The following is a 16,961-nucleotide window of genomic DNA, read 5'->3' as shown; positions in this document are numbered from 1 at the left end:
GGATGAGAGGTTAAGTGAGCTCCAGCATTTGTGGATGAGCAGGCAGGGAGAGGCAGAGGGGAGGTGCTGAGTGGGCTGGCCCCCATCTCCTCCCTGGTTGATGGCGTGGCATCACCCTGAGGAGTCTGGTGCTTGAGTTTCAGGATGTGAAAGTTGCCATCCCTGCAGGCCAGGCAAAGGAGGGCAGGAGAGCAGTACCAGCCAAGGGGGGAGAGCCTTCTTGGACGAGCAGAGGGGGGCAGTGCTGTGCTGAATCTCGGTGTGCATGATGCTCAGGGAGTTGTGGAGTGCGTCTGTCACAACCTCAGCCTTGTGCTTCAGAGGCCAAGAGTGTTATACTGGCATTTGGAGGTGGCTGCACCTCTTGCATTTCCCTTGGGAAAGGGAAATGGGTAGAAGGATGGCTTTCCTGGTGACAAGCCACCCCACAATGTGACCATGAAACACAGCAATGGAGGCAGCATGGGGACTCAGCCAGGGATGGCTGGTGGCTGGGCCGTGAAGCCAAGGAGGGCACAAACCTTGTTGAGTTCACAGCCATGGTGTTGCATCCATTCTCAAGACATGGGTCACCATGTGTGCGTGTGTGTGTGTCTTACCCAGTGCTGTGGTTTCCTTGTCTTTGGGTTTTTTCTAAGTTCAGTTGTTTTTCTCACATTTATTATGTGTCCCTTCTGTGGGAGCTTTGGTGGGGGTCAGACGGTCGGGACGGACGGAGACGAGAGATCTCTGAAGTCAGATCTTGGAACATGCGTTTTATTGCAAAGGGTGTGGGTACAGGGGCACTGCTTAGAGCTGCCAGCTGCAGCTCGGAGCAGGCCCAGGAGAGCAAGAGAGTAAGCGAGTAAGTAAAGAGAGAGAGCGAGAGGAATGAGAGTGAAGAAGTAGTAAGAGAGTGTAGTAAGAGTGTGAGTAAGAGTGTCTGAAGTCCTGGTTACAATACAATAAATCATCTTCTGTACTGAATATTCTAATTGTCACTAACCAATCTAATACAAGATACAAATCCTATAGCATTTACATACAGCCTATAAGAGTTCTTATATTACCATAGAGTGTTACATCTTAACTTCTAAAAACTAACTCTTTGGACCCCTTCTGCTGAGCTAGTAGGGTCTGCTCTGACCCTTGGACCTGCCTGCAAGCAGAGGGTAGTGTTCAATCAAGAGGGGATTACCTTCAGTCGGCCATACCATTGTTTTCCAGTTGTTCGGTAACTAAGACTTGGTAATTCAAAGGTGGCTTTCATTTCGATGTCGCTTATAGTTTTCATATTCCCAAAATCTTTTGTCAGGCAATCATATTTATAAGGCTTTCCTGTTTCATCTTCCCCAACACCTTCACTGCTTGAACTCTCAGCCTTTGCATATCTGAATGGGAGTATCCAAAAGAAGGAGCCTGTTTTGGGGGACCATGGGTCAGCATGATGCTGGGCCTCTGAGGGCAGCCCTCATTGGAGTGGGTTTGCCCCACCAGCCATACAGACCATGGGAGAGGACTGCCTTTCCCAATGGACCTGTCATGAGCTCTGGATACTATGATGCCAAGAGCTGTATGCCAAGGGCTCAAGACTTGGTGCTTCCCATCCAGCAGAATCTCCCTGCCCTGCTCCACCTCCATGCTTTTGCAAACAGTTAGTCCAGCCCCAGGGCATATTCCTGTTGGATGATCTTCGTCCTGCTGGCTGGAGACAGTCAGAAAGTAGAGCATGAGCATCTGCCTCTTCCAGTTGTTCCCAAGCCCTGCTTTGCCCCAGGACAGGCATGAGTGCTACAGCTCCTGTCTGGGACATCAAGGGTTGTTCTTCATGCCTTGTTTTTTGCTTTGAAATCCTCATACTGGACATGTGCTTCAGGTTCCATGCTCCTGCACATTTGCTACTCATCTTGGGTCTGGTTCAGAGCTGTGTCCTGTAGATGCAAGTGTTTTCCAGCCAGCTCTGGTGCTTTCTTTAAAGCTCTCTCCATCTACTACGGCTTCTGTGTCAATAATTTTTCAAATTTCTTCTATCTTTTTTTTTTTAATTGTTCATATGAGCTTCATAACTACTTTGTGTCAAGATTCTTAGCTTTCAGACTAGAGCCTCGGTCTGCTATGTGCTTTCAGTTCCAACTTTTACTTGCAGAACAAAGGAGGAAAAGAATTGTCATCATTTCATGTGCAATTATTTACATATTCTTTACACAGATACTGTAAAAACATGCATGAGACTGGTAGAGCAAACAGACTTGGTGTACACCTGCCCTTAAATGTCACCCATTCTCCTTTGGTGTGAGAGACAAAAGAGTAACTATGGCCAGTTCTTTCAGACATTCCCTTCTGGATGTAGAGTCAGATGCATTTCCATTATTTCGTTCATATTTCTCTCTAGGCAGAAACAAGCCTGAGACTTCCAAGCACCTTCTTTGGCATTTTTGGTGGTGATTGCTTCTCTGATCCTCTTGCAGATGGTGCCTCTGAATTACTATACAGCCTCATAGATTCCATTTTATATGTGGATGTTGGCTGGTATCAGGAAACCCTTTTCTGAAACCCAGCACATGCCTGAGGAGAACTATGGTCACATTTCTGTATGCTTCATCTGCGTGTCCTTACATGAATCTGCTGTTTTCCTCTAGTCTGGTGTAGAAGCACTCTTCTTGCAAATACACACATAGATGTATTTGTGCCTCTTCTGTTTGTGAGTTTTTTTGAAGCTGTTAAAAACAATACTAAAGGCTTTGTAAATATTTTATTTGTGCCTGTGCATATTTCTTGGTTTTGGGGGAAGATTCTTCAATGTTTTGGCACTTGTGTGTTTTTGGTGGGGTTTTTTTAAAGGAAAGAAGGTTTTTTTAAAGGAAAGAAGCTTTTTAGTTTTCTTATATCCACATCCCCTCTATTTTTTCCTTGTCATTTAAAAATTTGTGTGCAAAGATTTTTCTCCTACAGAGCACAAACATCTGGTTTTGACAAGTAACAAACAAAAAATTTTTGCCAATTCTTCTGAATGTTGGGATAGCTTTTTATGCAAAACATAAAGCAGTGGCCAAGTTTTGAAGTTTCTGTGGCTTACAATGCATTAAAATAGCAGAATCAGTCCTTGCTTTTATGTTTTTCAAAAGACTGGATAATGAGAAATACCCTCTAATCTTTTTACAGGATTAATTTGAATTGCTTTTATGTCATGGGGTACCTAGGAAAACTGAGACAGTGAGCATGGGGGTTGGAGGGAACACACTGGAGGACATAAGGCCTGCAATGGTTCCTGAGTTTCATCTGCAAGTGGCGGCCAGACAGGCAGTGAAGCAGAGAGCGGAGGATGCTCATCTTGCCTGTTTCACCAAAGGATGCAGAAGGCAAATGCCTTTGTCCTGTGAGCCTAAGTACACACACAGGGTGAGCTTCTGTAACTGTCACACAGATTTCACTGGGTGTTTGTGATAAGAGCAGGCCACTGTGAGCAGTGTCCTTGGGGGACTGGGGACAGGGAAGAGCAGATGAGGGACAATATTCACATAACAGTTCTTGAGGCAGAATTTACAATAAGTTTGAGTTTAGGCCACATTTGAAATGCGGTGGTTGAGAGACTGTTTTCACATGGGTTTTTTCCCACACACAAGGCCAGGATATTATTTCAAATTATGGGAAGTCACAATAACAAAGACACAAGAATGGGAGTGTCTTGGTTGTCTTTGTGTGGTGCTTAAACAGAGAACCACCTTTGCAGGGAAGTCTGATTAACTGTTAATGCTTTGTTTTGAAAGGAGGAGCTTATGGCACATTTCTGTGTATGTTGGGGATTTCACTAACTTCTGGAAAGGGAAGTTCAAGGAGAGCAGTGTCCTGGGTGCTGCCAGGCCTGTGGGAAGAGAAGGCAAAAGAGGATGCTGGAACTAAAATATTCCTGTGACTCTTCTTTCCCAGCATCCCTGGAGTGCAGTCATGAGGCCAAGCAGAAAGGGAGAGAGGAGGAGGGAGAGTTTGCTGTCAGGATAGTTGAGGTGCTGCATCATAATCCTGAAGAGTTGAACTTGCTCATTCCTCCTCCTGTTCTAACAATTACAGTATGGAAAAGGCTGAAAGCAAATTTCTTGTCTTAAATTTTTGCTGGTTTGGTTGTGACCCCAGACCTCATTATTCCCAAGCTGTCTAAGCGTGAAACAAAATCAAGTTAATGAATTTTGAATACTGCATCAAATGAACTGGATGCAGTCTAGTGTTACTAAACAGCCTAAATGCTTCTCATCCATGCTGTGGTATTGAGAAAGGAGTTTTCTTGTGGGTCATAGGAACAGGATCTGCAGTACTGACCCTGATCCAGTGGCCCCTTCTCCAGGCTCTCCCTGCAGTAATGCCCAGCATTGGACGTTTTACTGAATGCCAGAGAGCCCAAGGCTTTGCAGGCAAGAGAATAGATTTATCCTAGTGGCTTTCATCTAGATCTTTAGTATTCAAAGTTGCCCTTAACCATGGACGTGAATTTTCATGTTCTTTCCATGAAATCTGACAATCTAGGACTTGTACCTGCCCTTTTCAATCTTCCTCATCACATAGCTCCAGCAATTGGAAACGAGTCTGTGCTCTCAATACTTGTGCTTGATAAGCATTGGTGCTTTTTTTTTTTAATATTTCATTTTCAATTGAATTGAGTGCATTCAGCTGTAGAGTTCTGGTAGTGCAGAGCCCACGATCTGACAGAGATAGTTTACTTCTGGCTGGCCTATTTCATTACTGGCCATCCTGAAAACCAGTGTTGGATCAAATCACTGAGTTACTGTAGCACAATTTACAGTCCTTCTTAGGTGACTCACAAGTAGGTAAATAAAATTAAACGACAGTGAAAATATCTGTTTGTAGTTCTGTGTCTTCCAAGGCCTTGGTAAGGTACAGATTTCAAGGTGTCCCGATTTTAGACAGATTAAGGGAAATGCTCTGGGAGGAACGTCCGCTCTGATAGAAGGCAGGTTTCAGCTGCCCCTCCCCCACCAGGTTCGGAAAGAAAATTCATCGGAGGAAAGTGAAAAAGGGAAAAAACCCGCTATTTATTTAACAAACACAATGTACGCAGGCAAGTGAAAGAATAATGCTAAATAATAAAACCTCTCGCTGTGGAGAGAACCTGGTAAATTTCAGAGTCCTTTCTGTGAGTGTGGCTTTCTCCTCTTCGGAGCTGGGTCGGCTTGGGCCCCTCCGGGCCGAGGTGTAAGGTCTCCTGGCTGATGTTTTGGTGTTATTGAACGGTCTAAAAGAGAAGGAGAAGAAACCGAAGTTTCACGAAAACTCCCTGCTTTAGCTAACGAACAAAAAGCTAGCTAGAAAGTGGGAAAATATCACTCCCTTCCCTGCTGCAGAGAGCCGAGCTGAGTTGAGCAGCCGGAGCAGAAGCTAGCAAGCTTATCTCTGTTTTTGAACACAGCGCCGGAGGAATTCCACCGGCTTCCCCCCCCTTAAAGGTCTGCCTTAAAGTTACAGAAAAGGCACAGGACTCGTGTCTGGGCATAGAGCAGGCGGTAGGGGATACACATCATAAAGTCACCCCAAGACACAAGGTAAAAGGTCTGTATATTAGATGCAGAGAGCCCAGGCCTTTGTGTGCATGCATATAGCTCTTCAAGTGTCATGCAGCTGACCCTCCCTGCACCAACTTGTTTCAGGCTTCTGGAAGAGTAATGATTCTGTTTTCTTGGGCTTTTTGGTTTTCTTTGGTTTGGTTTGCACTCCTCCTGAGAAGTAGCATGTTGGCCAAACTGGGCCAGTTTATGGTCTTTTGGAGAGGCAGTCAGCACACTCTCTACTGTGACCCATTGTGCCAGTGACAGTGTGCTCTGAAGAGCAGCCCAGGCTGTGTGATGGAAGTGTCCTGTGGCTGCAGAGAACTCAAGTTTTAAATTACTTAGTTGGGGTAGGAATATTGAGTCAATTCTGCTTTTATATCCCTAGTCAGTATTTTCTAAATTGACGCTCAAGAGACCTGTCAGAAGCCTGATTCATCATCATGGGCATAACTCGCTGGTAATACATTCCAAGTGTAAAATAATGTTGTAAAGGGTTAAAAGGGTTGTAACCTCATAAAGGCTTGTAAAGGGTTTTGGCCATATAGACTGACTTGAGAGCACTTCTAAAATGTGCTTGAGAGCATATGCAGACTGTTGTTGCTTTTACAGGGCTGAAGATACATGCATTAATTTTTACTTTTTCTCCTTAGGCTTTGTCCAACACTGATTCTCCTCCTGATTGTGAGCTGAAGCCTACAATGAAACATAATTTTGCTTTTGACAACATGGGCTATGAGGAGAGCTCTGAAACCATGCCCTCTCCACCTTCCCAAGAGCATAGTGTGGTAGTCAACATTGTGGGAATGACTTGCCAATCATGTGTGCAGTCGATAGAAGGCCAAATTTCCAAGGTGAAGGGCATTTTGAGAATTAAAGTCTCCCTTGAACAGAACCATGCTGTTATCAAGTATCTGCAGTCGGAAATAAGTCCTGAACAGATTTGCCAGGAAATTCTGGATATGGGCTTTGATGCCAACATAGCAGAAGATAAGTTGACAACAGCGACTGTAAATTTGCCAAGCTTGAAAGAAGCAGTAGTTAAGCTTCGGGTAGAAGGCATGACATGCCAGTCCTGTGTCACCAGCATTGAAGGAAAGATTAGGAAACTACACGGTGTAGCAAAAATCAAGGTGTCACTTGATAACCAAGAAGCAATTGTTGCTTACCATCCTTACATCATTCAGCCTGATGACCTCAAGAGACACATCAGTGACCTGGGGTATGACTGCACCATTAAAAGCAAATCAGCCCCTTTGAAGCTGGGTGCCCTTGATCTCCAGCGCTTGCAGAATGCAAACCCTAGGGAGACACCTGCAAGTCTCAAGAGTGATGGGCTGGATCCACTGGTTACCGAGGTGGGTAGCACAGCTACAGTGACTTTACAGATAGAAGGCATGCACTGCAAGTCCTGTATCAGAAACATCGAAGGAAATATATCAGATCTTCCTGGCATAAAAAGTATTAAAGTGTCTTTGGAGCATAAATGTGCTGTGGTACAGTATACCCCAGATTTCATCACCCTGTCAGCTTTGCAGCAAGCTATTGAATCCCTTCCACCTGGAAACTTTAAAGTAACCCTCCATAATGGTTCAGAAGCAGGCAAAGCAGCATCTCCCTCAGGTGCTTTCACATACGATCTCATCAGACAGCCACCGCAAGGCACGACACTTACGGCTGTTATTAAGATTGATGGCATGACCTGCAATTCTTGTGTACAGTCCATAGAAGGGGCCATATCACAGAGACAAGGAGTGCAGCATGTAGCAGTTTCTCTAGCTGGCAGTACTGGGACCATACACTATGATCCAGCTGTCACGAGTGGAGAAGAGTTAAGAGCTGCCATAGAAGACATGGGATTTGATGCCTCTGTACTGACAGGTAACTGTTTTTTCTTCTGTGGGTAGCATGCCAAGCTGGGTCATGCAACATCTGCACTGAGATTCCTTTCTGGAGAGAAACTCTTAAAGCATCACATTGACATTGCCTCTTCTGAATGTCTGGCCTGATCTGACCTTGCTTAGCAAGGGAGAGAGGTTTCAGCTGTAGAGCACCTTGTTTTGGCCCTTAATAACTGCAGCAGTGGGTGTAAGAGCTGAGTTACATTATGAAGCTAAAAGGTCTGAGGTGCGAAGTCTTTGAAATAGCTCATCCCCTTACCCCCTGAAGTAGGTTTCTTCCTATGTCTACAGGCTGCTGTAAGTAGATCTATCAAACCAAATGTTTTCATGTATATTCCAGAATAATAAAACCTACAAACTTAATGAAATGTCTTTCATTTAAAACCACTTTTTACTTAGTTAAAACCTCTTTTTAGCATCTTTAGCCTTTGAACTTTATTTCTCAGGTATTTTTACCTGCCTTACTTCACTAAACCTCGCTTTAGGCAAGGTAAGTGGCAAAATGCAGGTACTCTTTGGTGGAAACACCTGCTTTTACATGTCAGCTGCAGCAGTGTGTGCATTTTGCACATGTGCTCAATGTTTAAAAAGTTTTGATGCACAATCTCCTCTCTAGCAAATTTCTAATGTGGCGATTTTTACCTGCTTCAACTAAATATATCAGCTTTGAAAGACTGATGTGGTTTACCTGAAATTAAGCAGTTTGATCACAGAAAACCACATCCTATTCACTTCTCTCATGGTTCCAATCCCTCTGAATCTGTGGTACTACTACAAATGAGGAGGGGCCTGTATGTGGCATTTAATTATGATTTGTTTAGTTTATAATTTGTTGGTAGGAGACCTTCCAATACATCTGTGGAAGAGGAGGGAACCCCCTGTGTTTAACATGTTCAGAAGCAACTCCTGCTCCTTTACACAAACCTCTGCCCAAGGGAGGTAGTTTGGGAACACAGCTTGAGTTGTTGTGTGTCTGTTCAGTATTTGGCACAAGGGTAAAAATGTTTGCAAGAGGCCTGTTTGTGTTCAGGTCTCCTGGGTGCTTCCAATACTCATTTTGCAGTACTTGCACCATGAATACTGTGCCATAAAGACAAACCTGTTGAGAAACTTGTTGTTTTCCTTGTTGAGATGAAGTGATATGAGTTCTGCATAGATGGCAACAATGACAGAATGGATATGACTGGACTACATTCTCTGTGCTGGATAAGGACCTTTTAGATACCAATATATCTTTATCAAGTGGAGGTAGCTGTCAGCTCTAGGCATTGAAATTGCAGGGAATCATTTGCCATCTGAAAGTGGAAAACTAGTTCTGTAGAGTTAAATGGTCATGCAAGTTGTACTGGTGAATGTGTATTTTTATGAGCATAGTAACAACCTATATTACTTCCATGTGGAGACCAAGGTTATCATGTCACTGTCCAAACAACAATGAGGGTTTGTGTGGTTGATAAATATGACTTGTTTGTACTTCTGCATCATCCAATCACACTGTAAATAGTGTTTGTTCAGTGTATTGTGCATTTATTCAAGATACTGCTACTGGAGAACACAGGTGCCAGCCTGATGCCAGCAAAGCTGCCGTGAAACCTGGAGCTCCAGAGCCTCCTCACCAAGGCTGTGCCTCAGATGCTCTTCCAGACAGTCCTCACCTTGATGGGTCAAACAGGCTCAGTGGAGCCACAGAAGAAAAGTGTGTTTTACAAATCACAGGCATGACCTGTGCATCGTGTGTGTCTACCATTGAAAGAAATTTGCAGAAAGAAGATGGTAATAAATTTAAGATTCCTATAATGAGTCTATAAGGGACAATGGGATGGAAAAGGCATTCTATGAGATTAATGGAAGAGGCTGCCATACAGCATCTGAAAGTTAAATAGACTTAATGCTCTTTCTTAGTGCTAATGTAACTATGCCACTGTTCAACTGTCCTATTGCACTGGTGGACAAACTTGATGAACATACTTGCAACAATAATTTGTTGTAATGTGATAAAAAATTCAAATCAGTCTGAAGACAAGAACAGAGAAATGGTTCTCATTTAGTTTTCAGGGCCTTGTTGGTTTACAAAGCCATCCATCTCGTCCAGAGCCGTTGAGACCTCTGGCATGTTTGTGATGTGAAACTTACCCTTCAGGGCATATTTGCACAAGCAGGTACAAACAGATGTATGGCTCCACTGCCAGAGTAAGCTTAGGCACAGTGGTGTTTACTAGTCTAGAAGTCTGCAGGCTGGGGCTGCCTTTCCTCTGGCCGTACAGAAGATTAACAGATGAGCCTTAGCAATGTCTGGTTTCATTTGTATCAGCATGCCTTTGGGAGGTTTTGCTTATTGATTTCTGTGTCCCCACTCTCCCAGTGATGGTCTCACTGCCTTGATTTAAAAATTAAAAAATGCATTAGGTCTTCAAAACAATTTTATTTTTTCATCTTGTGATTTTTATGTTTTGCTTTTCAATTCTAAATGTAGATTTCTGTGGGGTTTTTATTTATTAAAATATAAGGAGGGGTGGAGAGCAGGAAAATAAAAAGGTCTAGCGTCGTGCTGTGTGGCTTGTTCCAAACGACAAGAGTCTAGGGTAGATCTTGCAGCTATGGGTGTAAAGATTGCTTCCAAACATCCTTTTTGTTTCATTAGATCATAGCAAAACTCACCTCCTTCCATGTGTAAATCTTGCAATTCCTCTCATTGCTAAAGGAAAACTCAGTGTGGCTGTGTCTCTGTACAAACTTTGCTGTTGTGACTAGGGAACAACACTAGAAGGAGGCAGAGAGAAATCAGTAGGCTTATAATGTCTCTAAGTCGTTACAGTCCTTAGTGAGAGTCACTTGTAATATTTTATTTTTGTTTCCCTCAAGGGAGCTACATTATCTAATATTTTTGTTATTGCCACTGCAGGAATTGTTTCAGTGTTGGTAGCACTGATGGCAGGTAAAGCAGAGATAAAATACAAGCCAGAACTCATACAGCCTCTTGAAATAGCACAGCTGATCCAGAATCTGGGTTTTGAAGCTACTGTCATGGAAGATAATGCAGAAACAGAAGGGCAGGTGGAGCTTCTTGTAAGTCATGTGTATTTGAAATTATATGTTGGTTTTGGAAAAGTCAGGTCTGGAAGACTCATTTTCTTGCAAATACCTTTGCTTGAGCAGTTGTAGCTTCAGCAGCTCAGTTCTGGCTGGTGATGCTGTTTTTTTCATAATTGCTGAAATGACAGAATCAACTTGGCTTAGAAGAACCTATCCAAAAACACTGAAATAAGAAGTCATAGTTCTATGTACAGATTAGACTCTTCTTAGAAAGCAGAAATGAAACAGAAGGGTTTTTTTCTCTTAAGGCACTTGAGTACAGACTCTGGGTAACTGAGAATGTGTCAACAAATATGTACTGCTAATGTTAAGGGCTTTGTATAGAGGTCAAGGATCTTCGGGTAAAATCAGTAAAATTAGTAAATTGTTTATATGAAGGATGGATTCCTCAAATACTAATTTTTATTCTCTGACAAATACTTACTGCAAGACAGATAACAACAGTCTGCTGCTCTGTTAATAGATCACAAAGTGGGAACATGCCTTGTTGAAGCCACAGGAAAATTTACATAAGCGAGATGAAGTTACACATGCAGAGTTAGGCTTTGGCAATGTTGATGTAGGTGTTGATGGAACTCTATTAGTTAGACTTTTACAGTTAATAGCATGTGTGAGTGCTGCCATACAAATACATAGCTGTGACTAGATCTGCTCTCTGCACAGTTTTATAATAAAAGTGGATAGTTATGTAAAACCTTTAGGCTGAGGCCTTGTCTCAAGTACATCTACAAATATTGGGTGAATGTGGGGGATTGCTAATGACTCAAAACTGTGTTTTATTTAGATTACAGGGATGACTTGTGCTTCTTGTGTTCACAATATTGAATCCAAACTCATGAGAACAAATGGCATATTCTCTGCCTCAGTTGCACTTGCAACTAGCAAAGCTCACATCCAGTTTGATCCTGAAATTATTGGCCCTCGAGATATTATAAAAGTAATCAAGGTAGGCTTTGGAAATTTTTTGTGTATGGACAATTACATGGTGAAATTTAGAAGGAAATAAAGCAGCTGATATTTGAGAGGTTTCACTGGTTTTGTAGATGCCATAGTTATTGCCATGTTTTTACACTCTTGTGGTGAGGCTGCTGTGCTCCGCAGGAATGCATAGGCTCCCCAGCTGTTACTCTAAAAACACACATACTAGAAACTACAATAAGAACCTTTTTTCATCTGTATCTGGCAAAAGTGTCCTATATTAATTTTTTTTGCAATTCTGTATGTAGAATGACAGTCATTTCAGTGAAGTGTTGATAATTCAGAAAAAAATACTTCTTTCTCTTGACAGTGAAAAAGGCTGTAAAAGAAGTTTTGCCACCGCTCATGCCACAAGTATTACATATCTCAGTATACACTTGCATCTGTTCCCACATCTTTTTAAATCAAAACAGCTTGTGATACAGCCTGATGCTAAATGAAAAAAATCCTGGCTTACCAGTATTCACACAGATCATATATTCTACTGTTATCATGGCCCAGATGTGGACAAAACTTCTTTCTTTTTTTGTCCCACCAGAAGGGAAGAGATCACACTGTGTGAGGTGGACGCACTGAGTAGTCAGGAGGACAGCAGAGACTGTTTGCCTGCCATGCTCTAGAGTATTTACTCAGAAAAGATCTCCTAGACCACAGAACTGATGCAGAAGCAGTTATTAACATGTTAACTAGTAGACTGTTCAGGCTGGTAGAGTAGTTCTCTAAAGCATATTTTGCCACAGAAGCATTTCATGATGCAGGTATTGTTCTTGCAAGTGTGCTTTGGGTTTTTAGGGTGTTTGGGCGGGAGGCATGGTTCTACTGCAGTAACTCACCCGAGTGTCAGCCATGCTTATATTTGCTTATATTTGTTTCTGGGATGCTTTGCCCTGCAGTTTGGTGTTCTATGGGTTTAAACTGATTTTAGACACTTTAATTTTTGATTTTAGGTGTATCTATTAAACTGATGAAGTGTTAGGGACTGGCTCACAAGGTTGTCTAGCCCAGTGGCTTATGCATTTTTACTTCCTTTGTGGTATGTCCCATCTCTCCTAATTATTCCAGTGGAGGTGAAAGGGGCATGTATTTCCCTTTAGGAAGAGTACAGCAGAATTCCACCTGTCAGTGGAAGCTTCCTTTGCCTAAGGACTAGGACACTTACTGCATCTATACACTGTTCATGTATAGGTACCAGAAGTCCTTTGCAGTCTGAATTTTGAGTACTGACTGAAATATCCACTCATTTTGGCAGGATCTAAAAATAAATAAGGGGTTGGAATTTATTAAATATGGAACAGTGTCCTTTTCTGACATATCTTCTAAAAATAGTGTCATTTAAGTGTGTTATAAGTAATATGGTTAGCTTCATCAAAACAAACTTATCTTTCCTTCTGTTTCAATAAAAAGGAAATTGGCTTTCATGCTTCTGTGGCTAAAAGAGCTCCAAATGCACATAACCTGGATCACAAAAAGGAAATACAGCAGTGAGTATTTCTTTTCTCCCTCACTAATGAACATATCCAGATCATATCTTGTGACTCTACTCCCCCCAGTGCCCCTCCCAGTTAATTAGATTATTCTTGTGTAAAGCATGTTTAATTTTACCGTTCATCAGTTGGTTCAAGTACTTTTATTACTTTCATTAGTTTTAGTTTTTAACTGCCAGAAGTCTATGTAGTTGAATATATAGAAGACACTGAAGCTGTTCCAAAATACTGGATCTTTGAAAATATCCCAAAGCCATGTGTTAGTACAGTGCTAATAACCCCAGCCCTGCTCTACCAGTACAGTTGAGCCTGAGTGCTGTGGGGTGTAGAAAACCCATGGATTTACAGTTTTTCCTTTTCAGGTGGAGGAAATCTTTCTTGTATAGCCTAGTGTTTGGTATTCCTGTTGTAGTCATAATGATTTATATGCAAATACCCAATGGTGGGGACCACGGGTCTAAGGTGCTGGAACAGAATCTCATTCCTGGATTATCTATTTTGAATCTTCTCTTCTTTATCCTCTGCACTTTTGTTCAGGTATGTCCATACTACTTCCTAGGGGTTTGCTTTCTATCCATCTCCCATTTATGTAATCTCATGTGATAAAGACAGGCTAATGGAAAGATTTAGTGGATTAGGCCTGCCCTCTTGTCTGTACCACCTATGCAGAACAAAGTGGCACTTTTCTGCAAGTTATCCATTCTGTATTTACTCATTGCTCTTACTTCTGCCAAAGTTGCATCAGATAGTATCCAAGTGGAGAAGGTAATATTAAAACAAAGAGATACCTGATTGTCTGCAAACTAATTGGGTAGCTGTAGGTAAATCCTTTCATTTTCTGTGCCTTGTTTCCTTTGCATTGCTGAGGAAAAGGATGATATTTTCTGGTTTTGAGAACACGGAAGTGCAAATTAGAGGATGTCAATGGAGTCAGTCTCCTAGTAGACCTGAAGTTATATCAGTATCAAATTTGCATGGGTCAGCAATGCCTTCCCTTATGTACTAAATGGTTTTAGTTCTGCTGTGGGCAGTGTTATGTACTCTGCAATCACTGCTGTGGTTACTGTTGTGATCTCAGTACGAGTCTGTCCATGCTTACACCAACAGTTCCTTGGTGGATGGTATTTTTACGTACAAGCTTACAAGTCACTGAGGCACAAGACGACCAATATGGATGTGCTCATTGTACTGGCCACGACGATTGCTTATCTGTATTCCTGTGTGATCCTGATAGTAGCAATCATTGAAAAGGCAGAGAAAAGCCCAGTCACTTTCTTCGACACTCCTCCGATGTTGTTTGTGTTCATTGCACTTGGCAGATGGCTGGAACACATAGCCAAGGTAACTCATCTCCGCACAAATATTGTGTATTTATGATAGGAGTAGAATAAACTCTTCAGAGGAATTTTGAGTCAGCTGTTTCTGATGTAGTCTGTAATATGAAAGGTTGTTTAGAATTCATTGTGTTAAGTACATATCAGGATTTATATATCTCAATGTATCTTAAACATTAATCTCTGTTTTTTAGGGTAAGACCTCAGAAGCTCTTGCTAAACTTATGTCTCTTCAAGCCACAGAAGCCACTGTGGTGACTCTTGGACCTGACCACTCCATTGTCAGGTATGTATTTATGAATCAAAATCCCTTCAGCCTGCCTGAGTCACAGACTAGGCTTGATCCAGTTAACCTGAAAGCTGATAGCATAAGTAACCTGCCTGTTCTACTTATGTCTTTTGCAGGGAGGAGCAAGTACCTGTTGAACTTGTTCAAAGGGGTGATGTTATAAAAGTTGTTCCTGGTGGAAAGTTCCCAGTGGATGGAAAGGTCATTGAAGGCAGTTCTATGGCAGATGAGTCTCTCATTACTGGTAACTTCCCTTATCTTACACAAAGAAGTGAAATCTTCTAGAACTCTTTGTTACAAGAAAAGACAGTAGACCCAACCCAAACACTGCTGTCTGAATAGCCTCCCACCTTAATGGATGCTGTGGCTGTGCCTTCGTGAGCTTGAGTTCAAATCCTGTATCTGCACACACCCTAAAACTGAAGGTTTTCCTCTCAGTTTGGCCACTGATGGGATGGGTACAGTCATAACAGCATTGTCATTATTCCAGCGATCTGGTTGGAGTTTCTCCTGGAATGTATTGTAGAGATGGTACCTCCTCAGAAATAAATTCTAAAGGATGATGTAGAAATATTGATGAGAAGTTTGGGTTTGTATGACAAGGCAATGGGCAAGGAGTGGGAAAGAAAGCCTCAAAATTTGATGTTTATTAGGGGTCATGGGACTTTTTACATCTTCTGAGATTTTCATTTCATTTTGTAAATATAATAAGGATTCGATGCCTTGTGCAATTCTTAAAAATAAAGGATATAAAAAAAATTACATTGGCATTGGATTACTTGTTCTAGTTATGTTCTTACTTTACTTGGGAAGAGGGACACCCTTAGATTCAGAGATCCAATTGTTCTCACTACCACTAAAAATAGAGAAAACAAAGATGTTCTAGAGCTAGTATTCTTGGAGAGGTAGCATGGGAATGGGAGCTTTTCCACAGAAAAAACTTTCTGATCTTTGAAAACTGAGGGTCATGGAGATAAAGACAGATTTCTCAAACTCCCACTGCTATGCAAATTGTTAATGGAGAAATTCCTAGACGTTCCTTTTCCAACAAGTTTGCTTCTGGCCCTTTTGAGGGATGGTGTACCAAAAAGCTAAGACCAAGGAAACAGCACTTGCTTTGAAATTAAACAGAAGAAAAGGTTTGTAAAAGTATGACACTACTTATCCATGTCTTCACCAGACAGAGATACACAGTATGTGATTTCTGGTCATTATTGCTTAGCATACTGATTTTGCTAACATAAAATGAGCTGTGTGCTAATGGATTGTGCTGTTGGGGGTATTGGCTCATTTATTACTACCTTTTCTTTCCAGGGGAACCTATGCCAGTCATTAAAAAGCCTGGGAGCACAGTGATTGCTGGTTCTATAAATGCACATGGCTCACTTCTTGTTAATGCAACTCATGTTGGTAGTGATACCACTCTGGCACATATTGTGAAATTGGTGGAAGAAGCTCAAATGTCAAAGGTAAAAGTAATAAAGAAGAAAACCTTATTCACAGATTTGGATTGAATAATAAAAAGATTTTATGTTTTGATACTTACACACTTCAGCAAACAGTGTTTTTCCAGACTTCAAAAAAGAATCAGATAAAGGCTATTGTGTATTTTCATGAACTCTGCATATTTATGTGTTTCGACCATGAACATGCAAATAACTGTTTTTCTTTTTTTATAGGCACCCATCCAGCAACTGGCAGATAAATTTAGTGGATACTTTGTTCCATTTATCATCATCATCTCAACTGTGACATTGATAGCATGGACCACAATTGGTTTTGTAAATTTTGATATTATTAAAAAATATTTTCCTGTAAGTAGTTTTATTATTATAATTGGATTTTTGTATTAGGATGTCTTCCAATGTAATTAACATACTTTCTCCAGATAAGGTTTGATGTTATAATGACCCTGAGAGGAGCTCAAGTTGGTTAGATTGTGGTCCTAATAACACCAAGGTTGTGGGTTCAATCCTTGTGTGGGCCGTTTACTTAAGAGTTGGACTTGATGATCCTTGGGGGTCCCTTCCAACTCAGAAAATTCTCTAAATTCTTCTGTAAAACATGGTATTTCTATTTAAAATCTCTCTGCAGATACAAATATATACTTGCATTTACCCCTTAGTTCTGCATGGGGTTCTTACAAATGGAAATTATCAACAGCCTTTCTGGACTAAACATGATCTACAGCTGCATTGCAAGGAGCTGAGCCATTGCTGTCATGTCTGAAATTTTTGTGAGCATTCCTGTTTCTGATGGCAGATAGTGGTTTTGGCTTGAGAAACAAGCTGAGCTTCTGTTATCTTTAGGATGTGTATTTGCTATGCTCAGCAACAGGGGGTGGGTCT

General features: G+C 41.6%; 1 protein-coding gene across 7 annotated transcripts in view; it reads left to right on the top strand.

The window, feature by feature from the left end:
* Positions 1-16,961, top strand: part of ATP7B (ATPase copper transporting beta) — a 43,192-nt gene that overhangs the window by 12,656 nt on the left and 13,575 nt on the right. For 5 of the 7 annotated variants that reach the window (XM_042014215.1, XM_042014217.1, XM_042014213.1 and 2 more), the window contains exons 2-12: positions 6,188-7,415; positions 8,951-9,208; positions 10,338-10,501; positions 11,313-11,474; positions 12,911-12,987; positions 13,353-13,527; positions 14,098-14,331; positions 14,519-14,610; positions 14,730-14,857; positions 15,928-16,082; positions 16,293-16,427. In XM_042014215.1, coding sequence (XP_041870149.1) covers positions 6,188-7,415; positions 8,951-9,208; positions 10,338-10,501; positions 11,313-11,474; positions 12,911-12,987; positions 13,353-13,527; positions 14,098-14,331; positions 14,519-14,610; positions 14,730-14,857; positions 15,928-16,082; positions 16,293-16,427 — 2,808 coding nt within the window. The remainder of the gene's footprint in view (positions 1-6,187; positions 7,416-8,950; positions 9,209-10,337; positions 10,502-11,312; positions 11,475-12,910; positions 12,988-13,352; positions 13,528-14,097; positions 14,332-14,518; positions 14,611-14,729; positions 14,858-15,927; positions 16,083-16,292; positions 16,428-16,961) is intronic. The other 2 variants (XM_042014219.1, XM_042014214.1) reach the window with 1 other exon arrangement.

This window comes from Corvus kubaryi, unplaced genomic scaffold (assembly GCF_017639235.1).
Source record: "Corvus kubaryi isolate FWS band 111438036 unplaced genomic scaffold, C.kubaryi_AGA036_p1.0 split1-65, whole genome shotgun sequence".
NCBI lineage: Eukaryota > Metazoa > Chordata > Aves > Passeriformes > Corvidae > Corvus > Corvus kubaryi.
The sequence above is the reverse complement of the archived record's forward strand: the minus strand, read 5'-3'. Positions and strand labels throughout refer to the sequence as shown.